General features: G+C 36.7%; 5 protein-coding genes and 1 long non-coding RNA gene across 6 annotated transcripts; 2 read left to right on the top strand and 4 right to left on the bottom strand.

Annotated features, from left to right (window-relative positions):
* Positions 1-2022: 2022 nt before the first annotated feature.
* LOC105432824 (uncharacterized) lies at positions 2023-4155 on the top strand. The gene is made up of 3 exons (XM_011647786.3): positions 2023-2383; positions 3101-3286; positions 3609-4155. The coding sequence occupies exons 1-3, from the start codon at positions 2092-2094 to the stop codon at positions 3788-3790; spliced, it is 660 nt and encodes a 219-aa protein (XP_011646088.2). The 5' UTR covers positions 2023-2091; the 3' UTR covers positions 3791-4155.
* A 472-nt stretch (positions 4156-4627) lies between these two features.
* Positions 4628-6616, bottom strand: LOC105432951 (DUF1676 domain-containing protein Osi10b). The gene is made up of 3 exons (XM_089082492.1): positions 5905-6616; positions 5620-5679; positions 4628-5264 (listed from the first exon to the last, which is right to left on the bottom strand). The coding sequence occupies exons 1-3, from the start codon at positions 6281-6283 to the stop codon at positions 5023-5025; spliced, it is 681 nt and encodes a 226-aa protein (XP_088938618.1). The 5' UTR covers positions 6284-6616; the 3' UTR covers positions 4628-5022.
* LOC148935164 (uncharacterized) lies at positions 6479-8858 on the top strand. Its single transcript, XR_016140650.1, has 3 exons — positions 6479-6617; positions 6707-6850; positions 8328-8858. It is a non-coding gene; the product is annotated as an uncharacterized LOC148935164 (long non-coding RNA).
* Osi10b (DUF1676 domain-containing protein Osi10b) lies at positions 8844-10623 on the bottom strand. The gene is made up of 2 exons (XM_089082491.1): positions 10137-10623; positions 8844-9595 (listed from the first exon to the last, which is right to left on the bottom strand). Exons 1-2 carry the CDS (start codon positions 10615-10617, stop codon positions 9171-9173), a joined length of 906 nt encoding a protein of 301 aa, XP_088938617.1. The 5' UTR covers positions 10618-10623; the 3' UTR covers positions 8844-9170.
* A 1002-nt stretch (positions 10624-11625) lies between these two features.
* Osi9 (DUF1676 domain-containing protein Osi9) lies at positions 11626-16248 on the bottom strand. Its single transcript, XM_011647788.3, has 3 exons — positions 13572-16248; positions 12795-12967; positions 11626-12607 (listed from the first exon to the last, which is right to left on the bottom strand). Exons 1-3 carry the CDS (start codon positions 13835-13837, stop codon positions 12282-12284), a joined length of 765 nt encoding a protein of 254 aa, XP_011646090.2. The 5' UTR covers positions 13838-16248; the 3' UTR covers positions 11626-12281.
* A 2976-nt stretch (positions 16249-19224) lies between these two features.
* Positions 19225-21410, bottom strand: LOC105432826 (uncharacterized). Its single transcript, XM_089082386.1, has 3 exons — positions 21180-21410; positions 20127-20632; positions 19225-19876 (listed from the first exon to the last, which is right to left on the bottom strand). Exons 2-3 carry the CDS (start codon positions 20611-20613, stop codon positions 19587-19589), a joined length of 777 nt encoding a protein of 258 aa, XP_088938512.1. The 5' UTR covers positions 20614-20632; positions 21180-21410; the 3' UTR covers positions 19225-19586.
* Positions 21411-24576: the final 3166 nt, after the last annotated feature.

Genomic DNA, 24576 nt, shown 5'->3' with positions numbered 1-24576 from the left:
CGCATGAATTGTCCCATTCATCCCTCGATGTCTAATTTGCGGAAGTTTGTCAAGAGAATACTTCCCGAGCCGCCATTAGGTCACAATAATATTATTCTTTGCGAAGAAAATTGAAAATTAAAATAGAGTGTCCACTTATCATTGGCTCTCGCTATTTAAGTCTAACCAAACTGTAATGTATGAAAAAGTAAATACTTCGGAAAAGCCGCGGGAGTAAAAGTTTACTTATGGTGGAAGATCAGTTATGATGCAGGTTTCCGGAATAATAAAAGTGAGGCAATAGGTTAAACCGTCATGAACGATTTCTTCGAGAGATATTTTAGACAAGAACAAGACGTTTCTGCCTGTTATTAGATTCAGGTCAACGATCAACAACAGGTGCTTCCACCGATTCATGGAGGCACACGGAGGATTCTGATTTGAACTCATTACCATGCTCATTAGATCATGCTCGTTCATGAGAGTACTAAATTTAATAAGGTTTAGTACTAAAACGAAAGAATTCAGATCCAGAAATGAATTCTATCAAAAGCTATTTGTAATACAAAAGCGGCGTCTCTCTCTGCGTAACAACAAAAACATTTTTTTAGATAGTTAAGTGTAGTTGCACTTGAGCTCGACAAACATAATCGAGCAAAGAGAAGCAATACGTATGTAAATTTATGTAGCAAACAGGATCTATAAAACAACATTGTATATAAATATTTTAGAGAGAATAATAATAAGGCTCTTTGAATTATATCTTTTTCCATTAACTCTGGGGATATACGAGGAATCTGAGACGTCGGTCAGACACTAAAGTGCGGGAGCTGCGTGGCTTCATGCCGTGTTATGATGCGTATAGCTGATAACCTTCGGAGGCTGTGTAACCCTGCATACTCTGAGTAGTGAATCGAGGATGCTCGATTGGCCCAGTGGCATACAAAACATCGTCGAAGAAAAAGATCATGCTTTTTAGGCCTTATTCTCCACTTCCCGGCGCACGAGAATCGTGGGAGCTGCAACAAGTGAAAAGCAAGCTTTTTCATTCTTCACTTGACAATCTACTTATCATCTTAATTCATGTATTTAATAACAGCTCTAATAGTAATAAAATCAGAGCAATTTTTCTACCGTAATACAACGATTTCTATACATTGTAATACGTGTAGGGATAATACACAATAACGATGGCAATTGTTTATCTTTGATTTAAATACTACGGAAGAATTATTATTCTGGGAAGTAATATTATTATATACATTTGACAATAGAAAAGAATCACTTGAATCATATCAGTTTCAGATCTGTCCTGTTAGAGAAAATTTTCTAATCTTCGAATTAATCGTACATACTTTATAATCATCAGCGTTAATTAACAAATGGAATGTATATAAGATAAAATAAAAACACTTAGTTAGGATTAATACGTGAATTAATCATATGTTTCACATCACTCTCTACTTTCTTCAACAATTTCTATTATCGGTCTATTTGATATTAAATAAATTATCTTTCTCGCAAATTGCGGCCCTGTAACATTATATGTACTTCAAAATACGAAAAAATACGAATAACAACTTGCGTAAAAATGGTTACTTTGGCCAACATATTCGTTGATGCTTGATCTTCGATTTCGAATTAAATTTAAAATTTCATCATCCATATTACTGCTTTTCCTACTAGCCTATCTCTCTCGTGTTGTATTTATCTATCTCATCGAATCTAAATTCGAAATTCGAATAATAATAAATATTGATGTAAACTCGCATCTGTAACCGCATCGCTATACTAATGTAACCATTATCTATGTAACCACTACATTATCCCGTATTTCGAATATCTCGAAAAGAATGATACGCACCGTTGAGATTTATCTTTTCACTGCACTTCATGCATTCCATTTAACATTGTGGCAAGAACGGTTCTATGTATATATATATATATTGGCCATGTATGCGCCATCATGTGCGTGCAGAAACATACGATTCTGTAACGCCGGTCGGAATAATTTTATGCGCATGATGCATTTTACCATAGATGCATTCACGCTCTGTATGTCGTAACACCGCTTTACTCCACCATTACTACTAATTGATAGAACCTATAAATATGACGTTCTCCACAAAGCGTCAGTTCTTATCGAACATGCTTTGGCGGCTCTTCGCGCTTCTGACATTGGGCGATTTCATCGCCATTTGTTCTTGCGAACCCGTAAATAGAAATCCGCAGACCCGTCTGCTGAAAGCTTTGAGGACAGTCGAGTGTACTAACAATGAGCGTGACATCCCCACGTGCAAAACCAACAAGTTGGTCGATACTTTTCCGCCAAAGAGCGAAAATCAAACGCAAGCCAGCAGGAAATTTCAACAAGATCACTTAGATATCAATGTATCGAGTGAAGGTGAGAAATTTTGTTGATTTTTTAAATAAAAACTAATACTAATATTATACATAGCACCATAAGTAAGAAAAGTATTCACATATCTCAAATGTTTTTAAGACTTTTAAACAGAAAAAATATTAAATTACAAAGAACTTTTTAAGGAATATACGTTGCGAGAAGCAATAATTTTGTAGCAGGATGTTTGTATTTATGCAGAATTATCTTTAGAAACATATGTTGTACAATATTTTTACTATCTATTACTTATCGTTTCTAAAATTTTGCATTTAATACACAATTTTTAAATAAAGATTTATGAACAAAGAAAAAAATAAAAAAATATAATGATTTTTAATAATTCTATAATCAATATCTTGAATTTTATACTAATATTATATAATACTGACTAATATTACATAATCAAATTGGAATAAAATACTTATGTGAAAGAAGAAATTATAAAATTATAAATAATAAGCTTATTTATATTTAATATTATTTTTATTATTTTTTATAAAATAATTTCCTTATAGATATTGCATATATCAGCGGAATAAGAAATATAAATAGAGAGAGATTATTTTTATATATGTATTTATTTATGCTAGCTTGTATATTATTTGTTTATAATATGTCAGATTCTTTAGTTTGTCATATATTATTGAACTAATCAGTACGATATAATTAGCAATTTAAACTATATGTTATGATTAATTAATTTATTTGAAATTTTAGTTTCTGCTCGAAAGAAAGACAAAGATAAAAAAGGATCCGGAAAAATAGTTGTCTATATGTTAGCTGCTTTGAAAGCAGCAATGATTTATGGACTATTACATGGTGTTGCAGCTCTTGCAGGAAAGGCGATATTACTTGCCAAAATAGCTTTAGTAATCGCTATTGCTTCACTTGTAAAAAAGAATGGTACGTAATTAGATACGGTAGGTAAATCAAATTATGAAAAATTATGACTTTCTTTTTAGATAAAATTTAGAAGAAAAAAAAAACTCAGAATCAAGAATATATCTTTTAAAGGACAAGTAAATTGCTCTATAATGGTACATATTTATTATGTATTTTTAGAATTGTTTTAAATATATTTCATATAGGTTTTATAAAGTTTTCTAATTAAAGAATTTTGAAAGATCCACTATAATGCGATATATATTTTATAATGTGAATATATAATAGAATTATGGATCAATTATCTAAATTAAATAATTTAAATAACATAACTTTCTTTCAGATTCTGAAAAAGTTTCTTATGAAATAGTGAAACATCCACATACCAGTTACATACACACCCATAGCTCAAGCGTCGACTACGATCATCGCAGTGATTATAGTGATGATCGTAATGATTATCGAAATGATTATCGTAATGATTATGTTTACGAACATCGAAAGCGAAGACAGCTTAGATTTTAATAAACAATAGATTTTAAATATTTTAAAATTGAAAATCTGCACATAAAATAAATTATTTATACCACCACTGTTAACAAATTTATTTTCAAACCAAATATTTATAAAAATTAACGTATTTTATCATAGTTTTTGATATTTTAAAAAAAGATTAATAAAAGTTATCTAAATACTATTTTATAAATATAAGTTTGATAAGAAAAGAAAGTTTGATAAGAAAAGATAATAGCTGTAATGTAGACAATTTAATTATTAAATTATTTATTAAAATTTTATTTTGTATATCAAAAAATATATACAATAGTAATAATTTGTAAATCTTTGAGTATAAATATGTAATACATAATAAAATGTAATACATAATATAATTGTTTAAATAGTTTTATCTTATTTCCCTTATACAATATTTTTAATTTTTAATTCGAAAGTGTGATATTATAATATGTGTAAGTACAAGTGTATGCTTTTATGATATTTTATAATTGATATTATTGATATTGTTATGCCCGCGCGAGTGGAGTCAAGCCGTTTGGAGTAGAAGCGAAGTGCTCTCCGGAGCAACGGAGTTGTGTTGTTTACAAAAAGTACGGCGCGATGGCGTACAGACTCGTGGCGTACAGACGTGTGTCCGTCAAATTGTTATAGTTGTTGTAGTTGTTAGTTTGAATAAATCCTACGTACTTTAAACGGCGTTGTTATTGCTGAGCGCGGCTTCCTAGCGGAACACAAGTGAGAGCGTCAATGATCGCCGCGGACGCAACAATATATATAGCAATAATGTTTTATTCTTTTACAAAATATTGAAATTAAATATGAATTAAATAACAACATAGTAACAAATTAAAAAAAAAGTATATATTTAATATTTCTTAAGTACAAATAAAGGCATCTCGATCTGTTTTAATCTTACATTTATGTTATTAACATTTATGTTATAACTACTATGGATCAGTACTTTAATTAAAAGTACAATTCTTAAACTAATAAAAATCTAAGATGATATATTTATCAAATGAGGACATTACGTTATTATTTATTCTTTTTTACGGAGTAACGTGTTTGTTTGAGTTAAGAAAAAAGGTAATGTACATATAAAAATTGTTCTTATTAACTAAATATTTAAATAATAAAATAAAAAATATCGATGTCTTTTTATTATCGGATACATCAAAGAAGACGTATTATACGCGGTAACTAAGTCATAAAATTCTCAAATTTGTGATATCGAATATGATTCAGGTTGGAGGAACAACCTCCATTGCTCGTTGCCAACCACCATATTCTCCACCGTATCCTCCACTTCCACCTCCATGATGTTCCGATGCTGTCGCATAAATCACTTCGTGACCACCTCCTCCGCTCGACACAAGCTTTTTCAAGCCGACTATGGCGCTTAATACTAAAGCCATTTTTGCCGTAAGCAAAGCCGTACCAGCGATGAAAGCTATTTTTCCATAAGCTAATTGAGCCATCATTCCTAGAATAATAAACAAATAATTTATTTTGTAAACAAGATTACAATAATTGATTTGTGTTTTTCACGAATTGATTTTATTCGTGAAATTTCTTCTTTATTTGAAATTGTAAAATAAGAAAATAGTTCAAATCAAAATCACTTTTCAAATAACAGAAAAATAAATTTTATTGATTATTTATATTGCTAACATTGATTAAAAGATTATAGTATAGAAAAACTTTCACTAAATTAATTAAATTTTTTATTTTAATTAATATATAATTTTATTTCTTTGAACGTTGATCTTAAAGTTATTTCTTCTAAATAAAGATATTCTTCTATATGAAAATATTAATGTTTTATAAAAAGAGCTTACCTGCCATTACAGCACCTGCCATTATCATATATCCGTAACCCTTGTTCTTCTTTTTTCTTCCTGTAAATATTGCATATATTTATTTGAATATTGTTAAATCTTTTTCTCTTAAGTTAAATATTTTATTTGTTGATTATATTTATTACCAATCCATATCTATGTAAAGTAACGTCTTTATTATAAAATATTTTAAATTTCGATTTTTGTAATGATTTAATTGCAAAAATATACGCAGCAGATTTTTAATAACGCAGTTTATTAATATTAATCTCGAAATACTGTTACCTTCAAAAGCGTTGCCTGGTATTGTCAGTTTTACGCTTCTCGATGTTAAATATTCATAAAACTTATTATCCAATTTCTGATCAAGGCTTAGCTCCGTTGCCTCCGTGCCATTTTCTGACATCACTGAACCGTGATTTCTGGCAGTAGATGCTGGATCTTTAGTAATTGATATATAATCATTGATTTTGTATACAGAATCATCTTGGATGGCCGAATCGAGAATCTCCAAGGCACGCCGTTTCAGACAATCGAAGGTGTTCTTCTCTTTCGTACACCGCTCAAGCAACTTTGTATATTCACTTTTGGCAGTCACTAAATTACAGAACACCGTGAGATGAAGAAAACGTAAGATCCAAACCGATAAGTGCTTTCTTTCCATCGTAATCGAATGCGTAATCTACGCAAAATCTCGTCAATCTTCCTCAGATGTCCTCTAGCTGTCGCTAGCACAATGCTCATCGACTTCTCCTCTGTCGTCACGTTTTTTACTCTGTCCTCTGCTCTGACTCCGCTGGTCACTTCGATAAATCCTGCAGACTACTCGTTAGAATCTGGTTGCATTGTGACTTATATAAGTGTGCACCCATTAGTCTCTCCTACCAACTTTATTAAGATTCTTGGTATACTCGCCCGTAGTTGATCCACGCGCTGTTTAACGCTACACAACGGAAGGAAAGACCTCTCAACCAAAACAATGTCGTACAGCCCCGTAAGTAAGTATCCCTCTGACCTGCTTGTCAAACGAGCCTTAAAATTTCGCCGTGCCAATCGTCGTTAATAACGTATCAGGTTTGGAATGCAGGTAAAATAGACGATATTCTCCATCCAGACACGACGCTACGAACGCAGAACTGCATAGAGAAGAAACAGTTGGAGATTTATTCATCAATTTGCATGCATGACTAACTTTACGTGTTGCAGAATAGTGTTATGCGGAAAAGATTATGTATGTATTATTTTCAAAGCAAATTATCTCTTATTATTGTTTATATATATATATATATATATATATATATATATATATATATATATATATTGATCAAGTTCAATATCTAACCTGAAGTTATAACATTACGGTCTAGATTACAAAATTTTCTTATGTCAATAAAACAATCTATAGATCCTATCGCTAAAGCTTTAATTGCAAATAAATAAAATAATTAAAACCTTTAGTTATTATACAACTCATATCAAACTAGAGATTGAGATTTAGATTGGAATTTAATTGATTAAAGAAAAAGAAAACCATTCTCATGTTTAATGAATTTTGTTCGATTTAGTCAAATTCCAATTTAATCTCAATGTCAATATCCAGTTTGATACGAACATAAAGGTAAGTAAAATTTCAGTAATAAACTGAAAAGAGAGAGTACACTTTGTTACTTAATATGCTGTATTGCGTATTTTGGCCTAGAAAATCTACATTCATTTCATTAGGACGTTAATGCATAAGAAAAAAGAAGACGTACGTCAAGCGTCAAAAAAAGTGATTTCATTATTAAATAATCGAGACGGATTGAAATAATTAAATAAAACCGTAACATACGCAAAACAATATACGATGACTAATGAAGACCAAGAACTTATTAGAATTTGAGATACTGTTAATCTGGCACAGTTTACGATCCGTGACGAGCTACAGTTGGAAAAGGAACTCGAACAATTACAGTAATGGACTTGATTAACACTGTCCACTCTGTTCAATGTATTCATTCTTTCTTTCAAATGTAGGTTGTTTGTCACAGTAGCCAGTTCCAAGTTCGCTACAATTCCGCATCATCCTAGTAAATTCCAACTGCAACGACATCGATTATTATACAAGTATTCATTATCCACTTCACTCTTTGTCATTTTAACGACATGCTATAAGTAATTATCAAGAAGAAAGCGTACGTACAAAGACAAAGTTTTTTTTGTCACGGTCTAATTACCGAATAGTATCGTCTCAACTATAATATTATCACTCCTCATAAAATAGCACACTTCCGCGAAGTTCACTTTTCCCATCTATCAGAAATTTGCAGTTTCAAATGTGCACTTTTGATAAAAATTTCTCCAAGTAATGCTGTCTGTTCTTTGGATAATGTTCCTGTTAAACGGTTAATTAAAAATCTTAATCTATTCTTAACATCGTACATCGCTTAATTCTACGATATAAGTTAATTAGTAACATACAAGCTACACGTGTAAAAAGAATAATAATTAAATGATGATGGGCAAAGGCGATAAATAAATTTGTTTGAAAGCTTTCTTCACTTGCTGTTACGACGTGTGATGTATTCTCGCCTTAGTTGTTACACCTCAGAGAGAACGTTATGAGCACGTAATCGTACGTGTGGTCACACGACCGTAAAGATATGGTAGTATTTTCCTTTACGAGCAAATGCGTTTCCCGGATGTAACCGTTGCTGTTCCCCGAACAGGTGGTAATATAAGAGCGACGGAGAGAAAAAAAAACCTGTACAGTTAGGCGACCGAAAGAAAGGACGACGCAATAATGGACTGAGACTAATGGGATCGCTAAGTGAAAACATCAGAAATCTTAGTGACAATCCTTCCTGATGGACAGACTACTTGAAAATGAACTTGAAAGTGAATTCGTAATAAAGAACGTTATTATTACACAATGCGACAAAGAAATAATCGTAGTTCTCTTTACGGAACAATAAAATAGGTCTTTTTTAGGTCGATTCATTTGATTTGTTTCACAAATCACTAACTAATAACAATTATACACGACATGATAATGTAACGCAAAGAAGTTTATGATAAAGGTATATTAAACACTGTTTTAATAAATTATATTTCTTAGTGTATTTATTTGGAACAAATGCACAATATCGTATAATGTAATGTAAATTGATATATTAATATCAACAGAAAAAAATTTATATAACGTAATTATTGTATGTATTTAAAATAAATGGAAGTAATAAAATTAGCTTTGCATATCAAATTATCTGTTTGCATAATTGCATAATCGATGCATATAACGGAATGTATAGAAATAGTATAACGGTAATATTTATACGCGACATTACGAAATAATGTTATCATAAAATAACCCATATTATAAAGTATCCTAAATTCTTAAGAATCTTACTTTTAAGGTATAAGATATTTCTTATATTTTAATGTAATTGAATAAATCGTTGAAAAGAATAAACTTAAATTTACGGAATAAACATCTAACTTTGGTCATTTTGTATACTATAGTGTATGTCTACAAATTCTCTTTTTATATTTTAAGATGCTACCAAGATAAACTATTTTGAGTCAAAAACAAAATTCTTCGTATTTTGTCTACTTTGACCCGAGTCATTATTTCCGTCGTAAACATTAACGACCTCTCTGATGACGTGCTGATCGTAAGGACTATAGTCCTGTAGCGGTCTGTAAGGTCGATGAGGAAAATGATGGTCGTAATGGGTGTATACACCTGCTGGTGTCTCGTGTCCATAAGCGTGGAAGCCATTGAACGCATTCGCCGAGTAAGGAGGTGCCGCAGGTGCCCCGGAAAAAAAGGTATTCCATCCTAAAAGACCAATCACAAACAGTGCTATCTTCACCAAGAAAAGGGCCTTCTTAGTCACGATCAACAGGAAACCAAACATAAGCGGGATTAGGGACGCCAGGTTGAATTTGAAACCCAACAGAAATGGCAGTAATACGTGTCTGGCCAACTGCCTTCCTGAAATGATACAATTTGACCTTGAATTTGATTACCAGTTCTCGTTGCCTTGACCGTGCTGCCTACTGGAGGACGTTCTTGAAACCGGTTGGAACACGTAACATCTTAGTCAGTACGAGAACCTGCGCGAGGTTTGTTTCCGCGCTAAGACTAACGTGAGTGATTCCATGTGTAACAAGCTACAATCTTTTGAAGTAAGCACTTTGTAATTCCGTCCTTTTACATAATCATCGTAATCGACGTATGTATAATATCTCTCATATTATGTTACTTGTGTAATTTATAGTCAAAGAACACATGTGCATAATGAATAAATCAAATAAATATTTTAAAGAGAGCATCAATTAAAAGTTATCTTATATTTCAAAATTTTTTTTTATATTTGCTGTTATGCAAAAATAGATAGATTTTACGGTAGAACAATGATTATATTAAATTTCAAAGGAATTTTTTTATAATATTCAGAAATTTTATGATAAAAGAGACGATAAAGCTTTTTAAAGATAGCATAATGCGTGATTGATTTGGAATTATAGCCTACCTGTACCAGTTTGTCTATCGCTATACGAGGCAATTCTTTCATTAAGGACGAACTCCAATATTCCGTTTCCATTTAACATTGGTCCAATGCGCATCTGCAATCCCGGATATATGTTATCCAGATTCCATTTGACATTTCGGCGTTCCATCAATCTAGCAGCTGCCTTCACAACATTTCCGAAATCTTTCGGATCGTAATCCAGATCCAAAAGATCTCTGCCATAGCCCTCCGCTCTGTCCAGTCGCATCTTTCCAAATTCCAAGCTATCTTTATCGTTTAAAGATTGCAAAGTGCTTAAAATACCACGATTTACGCATTCGAATGTACCGTGTTCCTTCTTAGCGAGACATACACCTAAAGCTTCGTTGAAGTTGTGAGAATGTCCATCATCCAAAATGATGTGTTCCTTGGGTTCCATGATCACTGTAAAACTCGTAGACACGAGAACAAACAAACATAAAAGACAAAGTTCGCTTTTCATCTTCGAATCATCGACGTTCAATCAATTCTTCACGTAGTACAATGTAGTCAAATAAATTCAAACATTAGTAGATACTTGATAAGATTTGAAGTAAGTTAATGAACAAAATTATGCAAGATTTAAAAATGTGTTTCACTCAACCGAATCTATTCTGACATGGCACAAATTGTCCACTATAAGATAACAAATGCTTGAAAAACTGTGACTTTTGGAACTCTTTTCACACACACTTTTTTGAACTGTCATAGTTTTATTTTTCTCGAATTTTTTCGAAATTGAAACGCGGAGGTATTCGGTTGATATCGCACGGAGGAGATGTAGAGCAATGAAGTTCCCGTAAAGTACTGGTTATCCTGTACCTGCGATCACCCACCTATATAGACGACAAAGGGGCATTCACACACGACAGAACAATTGGTTTCACTCGGAAGATTTTACAAGTAGCGAAAGTATATCTTCGTTTGTATTTCATGCGCACGGCGCTTAGTCGATACACCGGATGCGCTGAGAAAGGTAATTTCCTTTAACCAAAGAATGGAGTGTCGGAGAGATCGTTATGTCGTCAGATTGATGGGACAGACATGACAGCTTAACAAGAAAAATTGGGGGCGCAAGTAGCGCGGATATAATTGCCAAATTTACGGAAACCTTTGAATCTGGAGCAAAAACAAGAACTAAAGATAAAAGATTTAATAAAACAAAGACAACGACAGATTGAATTCAATTTTTGAATCTTGACATATTTTAAAATCTTTGTCTCGCTTTTCGTTTCGCGACATTATTTCTGTTAATTTTAAATGTTTTCCTATTTCAAAATTATTTCTTTTTTAATTTCGATATAAAATTAGGTAAATAAATTATCTATTTTATTGTTTATCGTTCATTATCATTATAGATGATATGATTCTTCTTATATAAATATAGCTTTAGGCGAAATTCGTATTTTTATTACAAAGGATATTATTGTTATAAAGGATATTTACATGTTATATAAAAATAATCTGGAAAGAAATAAAATCAACTTTTAATATTATACAAAAATTATAATTTATTTATAAATAATATGATAAGTTACATGATAATCCCGAAACGGGGTAATCGATATATAAATAATCATTGGATTAAATCTGGTGGTCTCGTGCGAGTACTGACTACGAGCGGTTCCGATAGACACGGATGACTCTGAAAGGATACTTCACGAGTATGATTAAGGGGGCGCGACTTCTATCATTCTGACAGGTTTCCACTATTTTGAGAGTCTTTTGAGATTCTCATAATTCTCTCGGAACATAGTCTCTTGTCAGTAAAATGAACTGTGAAAATGAACTTTGTCGTAAGATCGCCGGAATGTACATCAAACTTAAGTCCATAGCATTTGTAGCATCCCTATCGATTGTCGGCTGCAGCATCGTCGATCGGAATTGTCGAGTCACGTACCGTTAAATCCAGTCCACGCGAAATCCAGTAACCGTCCATGTCTAACAGTTATTTGCCTGTCCACGTAGAAGTGCGTTTAACGTAGTCGTTCGTAGTATTCGAGCTTGTCCGCGGATCCCTGAGAAGTTGAGCCACGCCACCCTCGGGTGATCACCGGATTAGAGGCGATCACTTTGGCGAATGAAAGTAGCAAATTAGAAGGGAAAAATGTTGTGCGTAACTTTGAACTATTCGGAAGGTTTGTACGCCTTGTACGCGAGATCAGAACCGGCCGCTGATCTCGCCCAGCCGTGATGTACATCGTGGTGTACATCGTGTCCATAGTCATGAACGGGATGAGCGACGACCTCGTAGCTCTGGCTCTTGTAAGCGAGCAATTTCTGCAGGCCAATGATCAAACTGATGATGAGGGCGATCTTGCCAATGATGAGGGCTTTGAAAGCTATCAAAGCCAAAGCACCAAGGGCGATAGGAATAAGGGCAGCAGCCTTCAGTTTCAGGAGAAGAAGGATGGGCAGCAGGGATTTGACAATCTTCTTCTTCTTGCCACGAGCTGCAACATAATTTTTGGAACATAAGCTCTCCAATTTTTCACGAGTATGTAATTAATTTGGACATATCCAAATTTTTTTCATTTACATTTTCAATTTTTTAACATTACAAGCAATATTATCGCTATAATTTTAAAGACGTTCTTTCTTTTAATTAAAAAAAAAAAAATTGATAAAATTTAATTTTACCTTCATCGAAAGAACGGGAAACATCTTCGGGAAGGCTCAACTCAACGGTGTGCGTAGATAAAAATTTGGCGGTTCTGTCGACAATGGCCTGATCAATTGCAGCTTCTTTGGCTTCGGTCTCAGCAGGTAATGTACTTTCGATATCATTAAGAGACCTTGCATTGTCAGCTCGGCTGTAAAAAAAATGTGCTCTTATCACGATCATTATATCTGCCTAAATACTTTGAGATAATTTAAGTCCATTAAACAACTTTCTATGCTAATTTTACGGACAACCGGACATTTAAGTAGAATCAAGTGGCATATTGAAATTACATGTTTATTGACTACAACAGAAATTAAGTGAGAGTAAAGAATTAATTCTCCAGAGATGATAAATTTATGAATCTTTCTTCTCTCTTTTTTTCCTTTCAATATATGTATATACATATATTTTTATACATCTCTCTCTCTCTCTAATTCTAATACTGAAGGTAAATCTGAGTCTTAAAATTATCAAATTTACAAAATAATTTACAAAGTAATCAAGCTAAAATTGATAATTAAACAGTGGTTATTTTCATATCTTATATCATATAAATAATTTTACGCACTTTAATTTAATAAAAAAATACGATATCTTTTGGATATGACTTCACGCGTTCACTACACGAATCAGCCGCCGTGTTTCTCGCCGGCGTCTCAACTCTTCACTCGGTGTCGGCTAACATAATTTCGATGGTCAGTCACGTGAGATATACCGATCACTATCTCGAGCAAATCCTCGCTGTCTCTTACCTATTCTTGGCCTCTTCGGTTTGTACGATCTTGAATCCGTCAACAACGTCGATGTCGGCCGAGCGAGCGACGCGATCGACGTAACGTAGAGCCTTCAGTTTGAGACACACCGCGATGCTCGATTCCCCGGAACAGGAAGCGTACACGTCGAGGGCTTCCTCGAGGATCGAGGGTGGCGGCGCCGCCGCCGCCGCCGCGTCCTGTGATGCCGGTGCAGCGAGAGCGGACACCACGAAGAGTGCGCCAATTACCACGAATTTGAACATCTTGACGGATCTTCCGGACAGCAAGGAAACACCGAATCGAGATTAATTACTCCTTGAAACTTATTCTTCTTCCACTTCTTCTTCACCTTCTCTTCCTCGCGCTTTCTCGTCCTTGCGATCTTGGACTCTCTTCTCTTTTGCACGTGACGCTCGAATGAGTACGGCGATCGTATCGACACTGCCCGAAAGAATCACGATTGCTGCCTTTTATCCTCGTCGCGAAAGGGGCCCGCGTACGTTTTTGAAATTTTGATAGCCCCCACCGGGTGGCCCCCGCCTGCCGGGTTACAACCCATACGAGCTATTGGTTCTCCTCCAGGCGGTCGTTCCGCTCGTCCGTGTCGTGTGCGTCTCTCGTTGATGCGCCTCCACACCGCTGGTCCTTCTCCACCGGCTCTCCTCTCCGTGCCTGTGCCCGTTGTGTGCCTACTTACTTAGGTCGTTTGTGTACACAACGGGTGTGTTGGCTGCCGACAAACCCGCCCCGTGCGTGTGCGTAATGCACACACAAGCGCACATTCGCGAGAACGCGAGGGGAAGAGGACGAGGAAGAAAGGAGAGAGATAGACGGAACGAACGAGATAAAGATGATGTGTACCTACGCACCACTCTTTCTCTGGACCACCGAGATCGGACCACGATCGAGTCGGGGGAGAGACGTTTCGGCTCGGGTCAAAGGCACCAAAAGTACCGATACCAACCGGTAGAAGGAATGCCGAAGGATGTCCTTTAGGTATTCCGATTAAAAAGAGGAGATAAGAAAACGGAGTTGTTCGACATCGTCGCGTTATCGTTCACCCGATGTGCCACTGATTACGATTCTTATTGATTTAACGATTTCGCGCTGGCCGCTATGCAAATAATCATGGAAATTTGCGCGAGACTACTCTCGCGAAAGATTTAGGTGTTACGTCCCATTTTTTTACCCGCTAAATGCACTGGTAGAAGATACAGCAGCTGCGACAGGAATTGCCTACTTGTCAGAACTTTCAAAGAGACACATGTGCAATGTGCTATGCATTAAAGATGAATTATCTGCGGTAGCATAAATTATTTGGCGTAGTCTTCTCTCCGGATGACTCGTGGAATGACTTGTCGAATTGAGTCACTTGTCATAATTAGTTTCTAGGACAGAATAAAGAGACTGTCCATATTTAATTTATTATCGAATTGCGTCTCTTTTATGACCGTGCGTTTCCAGTTTAAAAAAAAAACTTTAAAAAAGCGGTTTGTCTTGAAATCATTCAATTAACATTATTTTTATTTCGAAAAATGTGACACCATTTGCAAAGGAGATCGCGTGGTGGCTAATAGAAAAGTGGCAGCTATATTTGACCAAGCACTCGGGATAAGTTGGCTTATGATTTCGCTTTCGTCAAGGTATATTACACTGGGTACTTCTATACTATATCAAGTAGATACCTCGCTCGCGTACGCCTCCACAACTTTCCAATGTGCTCATAATGTTATACGAGCCGATGATGATTAAACTTGCAATCGATACTACAAATCTCACGTCACGCGATTCATTAGCGCGATTCATGCGACCTAGAGTTGTAACATTTCTAATCACCTTCCTTGATCGCTAAAGCGACTTCGTCGCTTCTCTTCTTATTAGAGTCACATTTTTAGAATAATACTTTTTTAAGCCGCCATATTTATATTTCCTAATAATATGTCCCAATTTTTGTTTGATAACAGTTATTTCTGGATTATCTCGTGACTGCATTCCTATCGGACCTCTGCTCCGCTTGCCTCTCCTTATTTCTCTTTTTTTCTTTCTTTCGTCTGTCCGATTTGCTGATATTAATTCCACGAATTAAATACATAGGTTAAGGTCATCTTCTTTTGGACGGTCCCGATCAATACTACAACTCTAGTCAATGATCTTTGAAATTAATATATTCCAGTGGCTCTGTCGCGCGGAACATTTAACGGTTTTTCACATGGAATGTGCGTGCACGCATCATCATGCTTTGATCATGTGTGTGAGTTGGACCCAAGCCAGAGGCTTCCTCCAAGAGGACAAGTCGTGCCTCGCCCCGTCTCGCCATACCTCGTCCACCTCGTGTCCTCATCGTGACCCGAAGGTTTCTTGTCTAGAAAAAAAAAATGGAAAAAGGGAGGAGACATAGTAAATCAAAAGTATTTTATCTCTACCAGTGTATCCGTGCGCGAGGGAAAGAACTCGAATGCGTGACTGACTTTCTCCGCGCTTCAAGTTCGAAGATGGTCAAACGAATCTCTGCATTACTTGATCCAATTCATATTCTCAAAAAAATCACAAAGTTAATCTTACCAAAGAATTGACTTGAAATGATATTTTAACACACAAAATATTTAACCAAGTAGTATTTTTCGAGAAAAATAGTGGAAAATAAATTCTACGATTGACGTAAAAAATATATTAAAAATATTAGAAAAATCAAAACTCTTTAAATACTTCTAAAGCATTTTTTGGTACATTTTTCTAAGATATTCGAGAAATTATTTAGATTTTGTATTTTAATACTTATATTTTACTTAAAGGTACACATTTGATAAAAGCTACTGTAATATAAAATTATGTTAATTATTTTTATTCTCTCTTTTTTGTTTAAAGATACTATTGCTTTCTTTCTTTCTCTTCGTTAGCAGTATTAGCAATCTTCTCGAAGTGTATAATGTACAATGGGTCTCATGGAACTTTCACTTTGTTTCCGTAATTTTTTTCTCAGTATCTCACACGAGAAATATTTATCCCTCTTGCGCATTGCAGTATCGCAGACTAATGCCTCTTGTTTATGGACAACAAACTAATTCTTCCGCCGGAAACTTCCGCTGTCTTTTGGATTATACGTCTATATTATGTACAGTAAATTAACTTATACATAGTATCGCGAGCTAAAATGTTAATCCGGATGATACATCGAGCCGGGTGGTAGCCATGCGCACTCTTGGTGGTGGAACACTTTCCTCTCATCGACGCCGGCGAGAGTGAACTCGTCCGAGGATCGAGGTCAGGTCAAGGCCCCCACAAAGTGAAGCCTTCCTACAGAGAGAATTCTCGCTCTCCTGCTTGTTCTCATGCCTCGTCCTACGCTATCTTTCCATCTGATCGTTTGTGCGCTGACCGCTTCCTTGCCTTGCTACGAAGTGTTCAGACATTTGGAACAAAATAACGCGTTGAAAAAAAGAAAGAAAAATATTTTTTTTATGCGCGTGCGATTAAACTCATTTCTTCATGTATACATTTATCAATTATAAAGATTGTCGCTACGTATGTATCTCTTTTTATTTTTTAGGAATGATGCAAAATATAAATGAAACATATATGAAAGTACGTAATTTTGTGCAGCTATTATATATATATATATATATATATATATATATATACGTTATACGTTGTTATGCGGGTTAGTAAAACTATAACATCGATCCATCTTGCTTTTCTCCGTACCGTTGTGACCGCGAAGTGCGATATGGAAGAGAAAGAGAAAAAAAGATTCGCACCTTGCGCGAACTGGAAGCGCACGTGAATGAACGAAACGAAAGTTCTCACCTTTCTTTCTCACCTCTCTTTTTTTTCTCATTTGCACTCGCAACTGTGATTCCGTTTGCATTTTGTCTAGAGATAAGCTTCTCTCTTTGCCTATGGTTCATTCAGAGCAAACAAGGTAAGCCATAAAAAGAAGAATAGAATCGCATAGATGAATGAACATGAGGTAATCGTTGGAATTATACACCCGCCGAGATACAAAGGGAGGCGAACGATAAGAATGGTTAATAATCACCTCGTAATAACAGCGCGTGCGATACCGCAAATACGGGTATTCTCCGCACGCAGAATCTAAATTGTTTACGCGCCGCCGAAGAAAGTAGCGATATTAGTACTTTCACGAGAATAAATTTGTGCTTAATGTAAACTCAGTTAGCGCTAATTCCCGCGTATGGCCTACATCAGATCACTGTTCTACTCCGCTTCTCAGCCTATTTTACATCATCATTCGACAATGGCGATTACAATTTCTAGGAATATCACAATAGAGATAAATACTGAGATGAATGCTAAATCAACTATAATATTCTTGCTTTCTATCCTATATAGAATATATAAACGCGGTAATCGAAATATATTCAATGGTGCATTCGTATTCGGGAAGATGAGGGAAAAAAGATGAAGGATTCTGAATCCCGATCGAGGTGACTTTCAGAACTCGAACGTGGAAGGGCCCCGCCGGCGCAAGTATCAGGAACGGGACCACCTGACCAGAGATCTGTTCTTGAAAATCGACGAAACTTCGAGCTTGGGAGAAAGAGGGAGAGAGAGAGAGAGAGAGAGAGAGAGAGAGAGAGAGAGATATCGTCGATTGACGAGAACGGACATAGAGAGAAGGAGAGAAAACGAGACTTGGACTCGCGGAGTATCGGGGGGAGAATCGGGGGACCAAGCTTCGACTTTTTCTCCGGTATGGTAGAGAGTGTTAGGCGCACCTTGAAAAGACTCAGCGCGGATGCTGACTGGCCCGATCGGTCTTCTCGGCCTGGTTTACTTCCCGAGTGTGTGTCCACCGACTGGTCCCCGCATGTACGTCCTACGTACATACACGCAGATTCTCTTATAAGTGCGCGCGCGTACGTTTACACGCTCGAATACGTACGCGCGGTCGTCACGGACGGAACGAGGGTCGAACAAGTGCGTAAGGCACTCGCGTGGACACGTCAGGTTTTATTCGAACGTTTCTCGTATGTAGGTAATGCCGCTCCTTCTCTCGCGTACCTATGTCCTATTCTGTTGCTCTCGCTATTTCCGACGATCTTTCTTCATTTTTCTCGGCGAAACGACCGGAGACTCGGAGACGTGTGTCCATTTAGTTTCCTGTATCGAGACGCTAAACTGTCATCCAAACAGGCAACTCATCGCGTATACCGGTCTATGCCTATAAAAGCCTTTCTCTGTCTCGCGTATCTCTCTGTCTCGGCGCTTTCCACCTCCGATTATTCGCCCACCCCTCCATCTTCCACCGCGTCTCCATTGAGATCTCTTACTTTCGATCGAGTCCCGAATCGATGGGCCCATCAGTCGGTCAGGCTCCAATTCTTTTACACGCCTCATCCCCATCCTTTTCTCGCATCCATCTCACTCGTGCTTCTAGCGTACTTTTCTCTCTTCCGTTCGTTGCTCTCTCCTTGGCGTTCTACGATTTTAGCGTATCACCGACATCCGTTAGTTTCACCCGAATTTTAAGCATCTCACAATTGGCAAAGAGATACGAAGCCGGAATTCCAGCGCAGAAATTTCAGATTATAATTTTTTAGACTGTGCATACGTGTGTAGATTTCATTCATGGAATACAAGCATTCCTTAATGGGAAATGAAATGAGGAAACAAAATGAAAATTATATCCGATAATTAAAATCTTAATTATTTATTTGCGTATTTATAAATATACACATAATGTGTTTTGTGTGGAACGATGAGTATATCGCAGTTACGCGTGAAATAATAAATACCGAGGATAATTCGTGCGCGAGTGCGTCTCGTATGTGCGATGACCTAGAGTGAACACAACTGGAGAGAAGACAGTTAGAAGAGAGATCAGAGAGATATGAGAGTTTCGCGAACAGTTTGAGAAGAATTATTCGTAGGATGGAAATAAATAATGTTATGCGCAAAAAGGGGAGGATTTTTGTGAGAGGAGTGAACGGAGTGAGAGGAAAGAAGAACGTGACTGAAGAAGTGCTATGATAATGATCGTAAATTTTTTTCCTAGGTTGACGATGGTTTGTATGCAGAGTAGGCCATATCGTGTCCCGATCTCGCCCATCCTCCCGATCCGTGTCCTCCACCAACTTGAACGACTTCATGTCCATGCTCGTGGCCGCCGGATACAAGTTTCTTCAATCCGATGATAGAAGCGAGTACGAGCGCAAGTTTACTCACGATCAGTGCTTTGCCAGCCAGCAGCGCGAGAGCGCCGAGGGCCAAGGGCACTAATGTACCACCAATTAACAAGGGAATGGCGAGAAGACCACCCATTTTATTTTTTTTCTTACGACCTAGAGAAGGCAACGTGTGATTATGATCTGATAATTATAATTATCTTTATATACTTAACACAAAAATTCAAGTTATTTATTATTCTTTGTATATTAAGTTAACTACAAAACTTTAATATATATATATATGTCTATCTTGTAAATAATGCAAAAATATCTAATTAATTAATTAACTGAATTTTTTACATTTTAATACCGTTAAATTAAAATGCGTTAAATAATAACAGACTGTTAACAATTATATTCTTACCTTCTTCCGTGAAGCTACGTTGAAATTCCTCTACATTTGGTAACTTCAATTTCAAAGTATGACTTTGAAAGAATTTGGCAATCTTGGCAAAGATCATACCGTTAAGTTCGTCTTCCTTGTCTTCCAGCGCTCGATACTGTAAACTGGCTTCAATTTCTTGTAGAGATTTTTTTGGTTCGGATTCGTTAGTAGCTGATTCATCTTGAACCAGAGTGACACCATCGGCCAAATTCAGCTGTGCACTTCGAGAAACCCTATCTATAGCCGTCAAAAGCTTGAATTTCAAGCAGGGACTCAATTCCGGACCGGAACATTCCTTATACATTTGATAGACAGCACGCAAGTCGTCGAATATACCATTGCTGTTGGATCTTGCCGTTTGTTGCTCATCGATGGAATTAGACGTAGGATTAGTTTCGGCAGATCTTGCGGAAACCGCCGTTAAAAATATAGCCAAACATACGTAATACTGCGTGAATCGTTCCATTTTTTTCTGAAGTAAATATCTGTAAAAAAAAAATCAATTTTTTTTATAATTTACTTGCTAAATAATTGATGCATTAAAAATCTGATTTTGAGATTCAATAATATAAAATCAAGATAGATAGTAAATTGATCATGTAAGCTAGTTAATAAAAATTAATTAATAAAAAATAAATCAATTCTTCATATCATAAATAAATCAATTTTATAATCATAAACAATTTTTTAAATAATTTTAGAAAAAATCCAATTATGAAAAATATTTGGCTGCATATTTAATTATTAAATAAAAATTATATTTGATAAGTTTAAAAAATATAAATTTTTCAAATAATTAAAAATACTTTGTAATACAACTTTCTTAAGCATAATTTGTATTTAAAGAAAATTTTTCGATCCAAACACCCTTTAAGCATTATTTATCTAAATCAAGTAGAATATACTTTTATATAAATTTGTGTACGTGTTTCTCATATATATATATATATATATATCACAAAATATTTGCAAAATATTTCTAACTACACTTAATCGCCGAGAGTTGAAATAAACCCCGATCAAACACCATACCTATCACGTGGCTCAATCCGAAAACCAACGTTTGTCTTGTCCCTCGCTTCTCTCACAGCTTCTATCCGGCTACGTCCACGCGGCTACCGATCCCCGATTAACACGATGCGTGCCACAGCAAGATGCGTGTATACCTGAGAGCACTCTAAGTAGACTGTACGTAACGGAAGCCCTGCCCTAGCTCTATATATCTAGCCAGTATACCTCCGTACCGAGCGATATTCTCCCCACCCGGTGTAGCCATCGGTGTACACCACCATAGCGCAACTATTTTCATACCCGGGCATTGATTTGAGAGCGGTTGCTTTTGCGCTTAGACCAACCACCCGGGAGACGAGAGTAGAGAGCAGAATTCCACCGGAACGCGCGTCATGATCTCTCTCTCTCTCCCTCTCTCTCTCTCTCTCTCTCTCTCGCGGACTCTCCCCCCGGATTTGTCTCCCACCAGCCATGACGTGTTGGATGCATCCGAGCGATTCCGTCGCGATTTTACCGAGAGCATAGTCTTGCCGCCATGCTACCGCGCGCAGGGCCTTCCTCCTCTTCCTCGTTATTCTCCTCATTCCGCTCATGTTGGTATATCTCACCGATTTAATTCGACCGGTCTAACCGCATTTCGTCCGTATCGTTGTTCCGTTGTTCCTCGTGCGCGTGGCGTGGACGACGTCGCTATCTACGCACCGGCTGCCATTCGACGCGGTTCGATGCTCCCGCTGCCGTTCCTCTCTCGACTCTAATTCCTCATCTCTCGTCCAGATTCACGGTGGCACAGGAAACAAGATTGAAAATGAAAGGCGCGCCCAAACGAAAACGCGAGAGATACGCGCGAATATCATCGGTTGCCGAAACGCACGCGAACACGATTACATACAATAGAAAGCCTTACACGATGTTCACGGTCATTGATATATTTGATAAGCAGGAAACGCAATAAAATATAAAGTGTGTTATTGGCACGGAGGCTACATGCTCACAGATTATTCTCTCCCGATTTACGAGACTATAAAATCGTTTATTCGTTAAACTGAGACGGTGAGCTGATTTTTAGGAATTCATTACTCCAACTGCTCCTTTCTAGGCTATCTTAATTATCTTAATTATTTACTTATTTGAGATATTTAGCGGTAATATCGAGCCTACGAGTAGGCACTCGTGTAGAAGAGAGACTTGCTTCCAAATACTTGAAAATGTCTCATGGGCAACATCTTTAAATATCAATCGAGACAACTAAAATTATAACCAATACAAAATTATCATCATCACATGTGTACGATTGGATATAACTGCATTTCTCATTACTTCTCAAGTATTGGACGCACAGTTATACTGCCGGCATTAAGCTCGCGATTCTTTGGTTCAGCTATTAAATCAAGGTGACAATGTACGTTCCACTTTTCAATGAAAGATCGAACAAACGTTTCCCTTTACTCACCACATAATCATGTCATCGAAAAAGAGAAACGATGAATCGGCGAATTAACGTATACCGTTACGCATGTTAAGCACAATTTCTTCATCCGATTAATCATCTAATTCGCACGATGCTTCAATCCTTCCACTTTGCTCCCTCGTATCCTTGACTTTTCATCCTGTTCAATTCGATGTACGCCAGTGGACGCGGCTTTAACTGGGTCATACCAAGTGAAAACGCGCGTTGCATGTAGATATACTTAGACATCGGCATTTCCACGAGGGAAGAAATGAAACGGAGACTTAGACATCACACGAAAAAAAAAAAAAAAAAAAAAAAAAGAAAGCGAAATACCCTCTTGTCTATAATTATTATTAGAACATAGTTTTATCGTATCGTCATCGTATTACCTCCTTAACCTTCGTTAACACGGCATTAAAGTGGTATCTGCCAGTGCGTGATGTTTTCATTGAGCTCGCTGCACGCGAGCTGCACTCGAAGAAACGCATTGCAATTGCAATTGCGTACAAATGTAGACGCTTCTTCTCCTCGTCCTCTCTCATCTCGCGACTCACTCCCTCTGCAGCGTCCATGCGTCGTGAGTCCATGCGACTGCGATGCTGCCGGAACTTCTACCTGCATAATGTCGCGTTACCGATTTCTCGTACATTTACGTATACGTGCCGTGAAAATGATCTCCCGACGGCGTGGCGAAAGCGAGACGGATCTCGCGAGAGACGCCACGGTAAATCGTGCGCCCGGGCCTCCGTTTCCGGTTTAGATCGTCCAGATCGCGTCGCGGGCCGCGGTTCTAAATTCTATTTTGTACGATCGCTTCGTCGTATCGTCGATTTTCTCAACCGGCCCGATACGCGTGGCTGCTCGGCCGATGAAACTCGTCGTTATTGTACCTCCTTTTTTCTCCTTAAGGCCACTCCGGTAGGAGCGGAAGGAGCAGCCTTACCCGCGGTATGCAGGTTACCTGGCAGTTGTACCTGGCTGCGCGTGCGTCCGGTTTCGGAGGGCAATCACTGGGTTAAGATAAATATCGTGAATGTTAACCGTGATTATGGCAGACTATTCTCGCTGTAGTCGTTAATCGGCGAAAAGTCTAAGGAAATCCTGGGTAAGACTCGCGGACGCTTTAATTATTCTCGTGGAACTAATAGTAAGTCAAATTAACAACACTGATATGACTTATATAACGGATATTTCTGACGTTAATGCGGATGCTCAATATTTTATGCAGATTTTAATTTATTTTCTTTCCTATTTGAATTTGAAGCTTACATTTTACAGACACTTAAAAAAATTAGCTTCTTAAATATATTCAGACTGAATAATTTTAATTCTTGCAGAAATAAATTAATTTTATTAATATACTTACCAATAAAATAAAATTTATATTTAACGTATATTGATTTCTCTCAAGATTCTTTCAGATTATTTTGAACTAAGTATCCCCAGATACTTGGAAATAATAATAAAAATGTGCAACGAAGAAGATACGGAGTAGATAAAGAAAGAGAAAGAGAACGGCAAAACTGTTAAATATTTCTGCATATACTATAAATTTACGATCGGAATTTATCAATAAATCGCATAAATCGCATAAATAAGATTATATACATTATAGTGATTTGCATTCCTGTGCAATAGAGCGTCCGCGTCGCGCATTCTTCAACTACTTTCGCCCGTGAACTTTATCCTAGTTCCATTATGTATCTATTAATATATAGAAAATGTGGTACAGCGGCGCATCCGGTACATGATCCGATTGCTACGAGTTCAATAGACCATGTTTCACGATCTTACGTTACGCTTTACGGCTACGAGTGCAAGTGTTATGTATAAATGGAAGCTCTTAGTTATGACGGTCACTCTTACGAGAGCCACAGGACACGCTAGTTTTTTTTCCAGTGCAGCGAACACTACGGGCAAACTTAACACCGAATCTTTTTTTCTTCGGGACAATATGGAGGCATG

The sequence above is a fragment of the Pogonomyrmex barbatus genome, unplaced genomic scaffold (assembly GCF_055798465.1).
Source record: "Pogonomyrmex barbatus isolate J1 unplaced genomic scaffold, ASM5579846v1 scaffold6, whole genome shotgun sequence".
NCBI classification, from domain to species: Eukaryota; Metazoa; Arthropoda; class Insecta; order Hymenoptera; family Formicidae; genus Pogonomyrmex; species Pogonomyrmex barbatus.
The sequence above is the reverse complement of the archived record's forward strand: the minus strand, read 5'-3'. Positions and strand labels throughout refer to the sequence as shown.

Excerpts from the sequence above, each read along its gene's own strand:
- LOC105432824 (XM_011647786.3), top strand. The coding sequence starts at position 2,092 with ATGACGTTCTCCACAAAGCGTCAGTTCTTATCGAACATGCTTTGGCGG. Across the intron at positions 2,384-3,100 it reads TATCAATGTATCGAGTGAAG|TTTCTGCTCGAAAGAAAGAC; the intron begins GTGAGAAATTTT and ends TTGAAATTTTAG. Across the intron at positions 3,287-3,608 it reads TTCACTTGTAAAAAAGAATG|ATTCTGAAAAAGTTTCTTAT; the intron begins GTACGTAATTAG and ends ACTTTCTTTCAG.
- LOC105432951 (XM_089082492.1), bottom strand. The coding sequence starts at position 6,283 with ATGGAAAGAAAGCACTTATCGGTTTGGATCTTACGTTTTCTTCATCTC. Across the intron at positions 5,680-5,904 it reads ACCAGGCAACGCTTTTGAAG|GAAGAAAAAAGAAGAACAAG; the intron begins GTAACAGTATTT and ends CAATATTTACAG. Across the intron at positions 5,265-5,619 it reads GGCAGGTGCTGTAATGGCAG|GAATGATGGCTCAATTAGCT; the intron begins GTAAGCTCTTTT and ends TTATTATTCTAG.
- Osi10b (XM_089082491.1), bottom strand. The coding sequence starts at position 10,617 with ATGAAAAGCGAACTTTGTCTTTTATGTTTGTTTGTTCTCGTGTCTACG. Across the intron at positions 9,596-10,136 it reads CGATAGACAAACTGGTACAG|GAAGGCAGTTGGCCAGACAC; the intron begins GTAGGCTATAAT and ends GTATCATTTCAG.
- Osi9 (XM_011647788.3), bottom strand. The coding sequence starts at position 13,837 with ATGTTCAAATTCGTGGTAATTGGCGCACTCTTCGTGGTGTCCGCTCTC. Across the intron at positions 12,968-13,571 it reads ACCGAAGAGGCCAAGAATAG|CCGAGCTGACAATGCAAGGT; the intron begins GTAAGAGACAGC and ends TTTTTTTTACAG. Across the intron at positions 12,608-12,794 it reads TTCCCGTTCTTTCGATGAAG|CTCGTGGCAAGAAGAAGAAG; the intron begins GTAAAATTAAAT and ends ATTATGTTGCAG.
- LOC105432826 (XM_089082386.1), bottom strand. The coding sequence starts at position 20,613 with ATGGAACGATTCACGCAGTATTACGTATGTTTGGCTATATTTTTAACG. Across the intron at positions 19,877-20,126 it reads ACGTAGCTTCACGGAAGAAG|GTCGTAAGAAAAAAAATAAA; the intron begins GTAAGAATATAA and ends TGCCTTCTCTAG.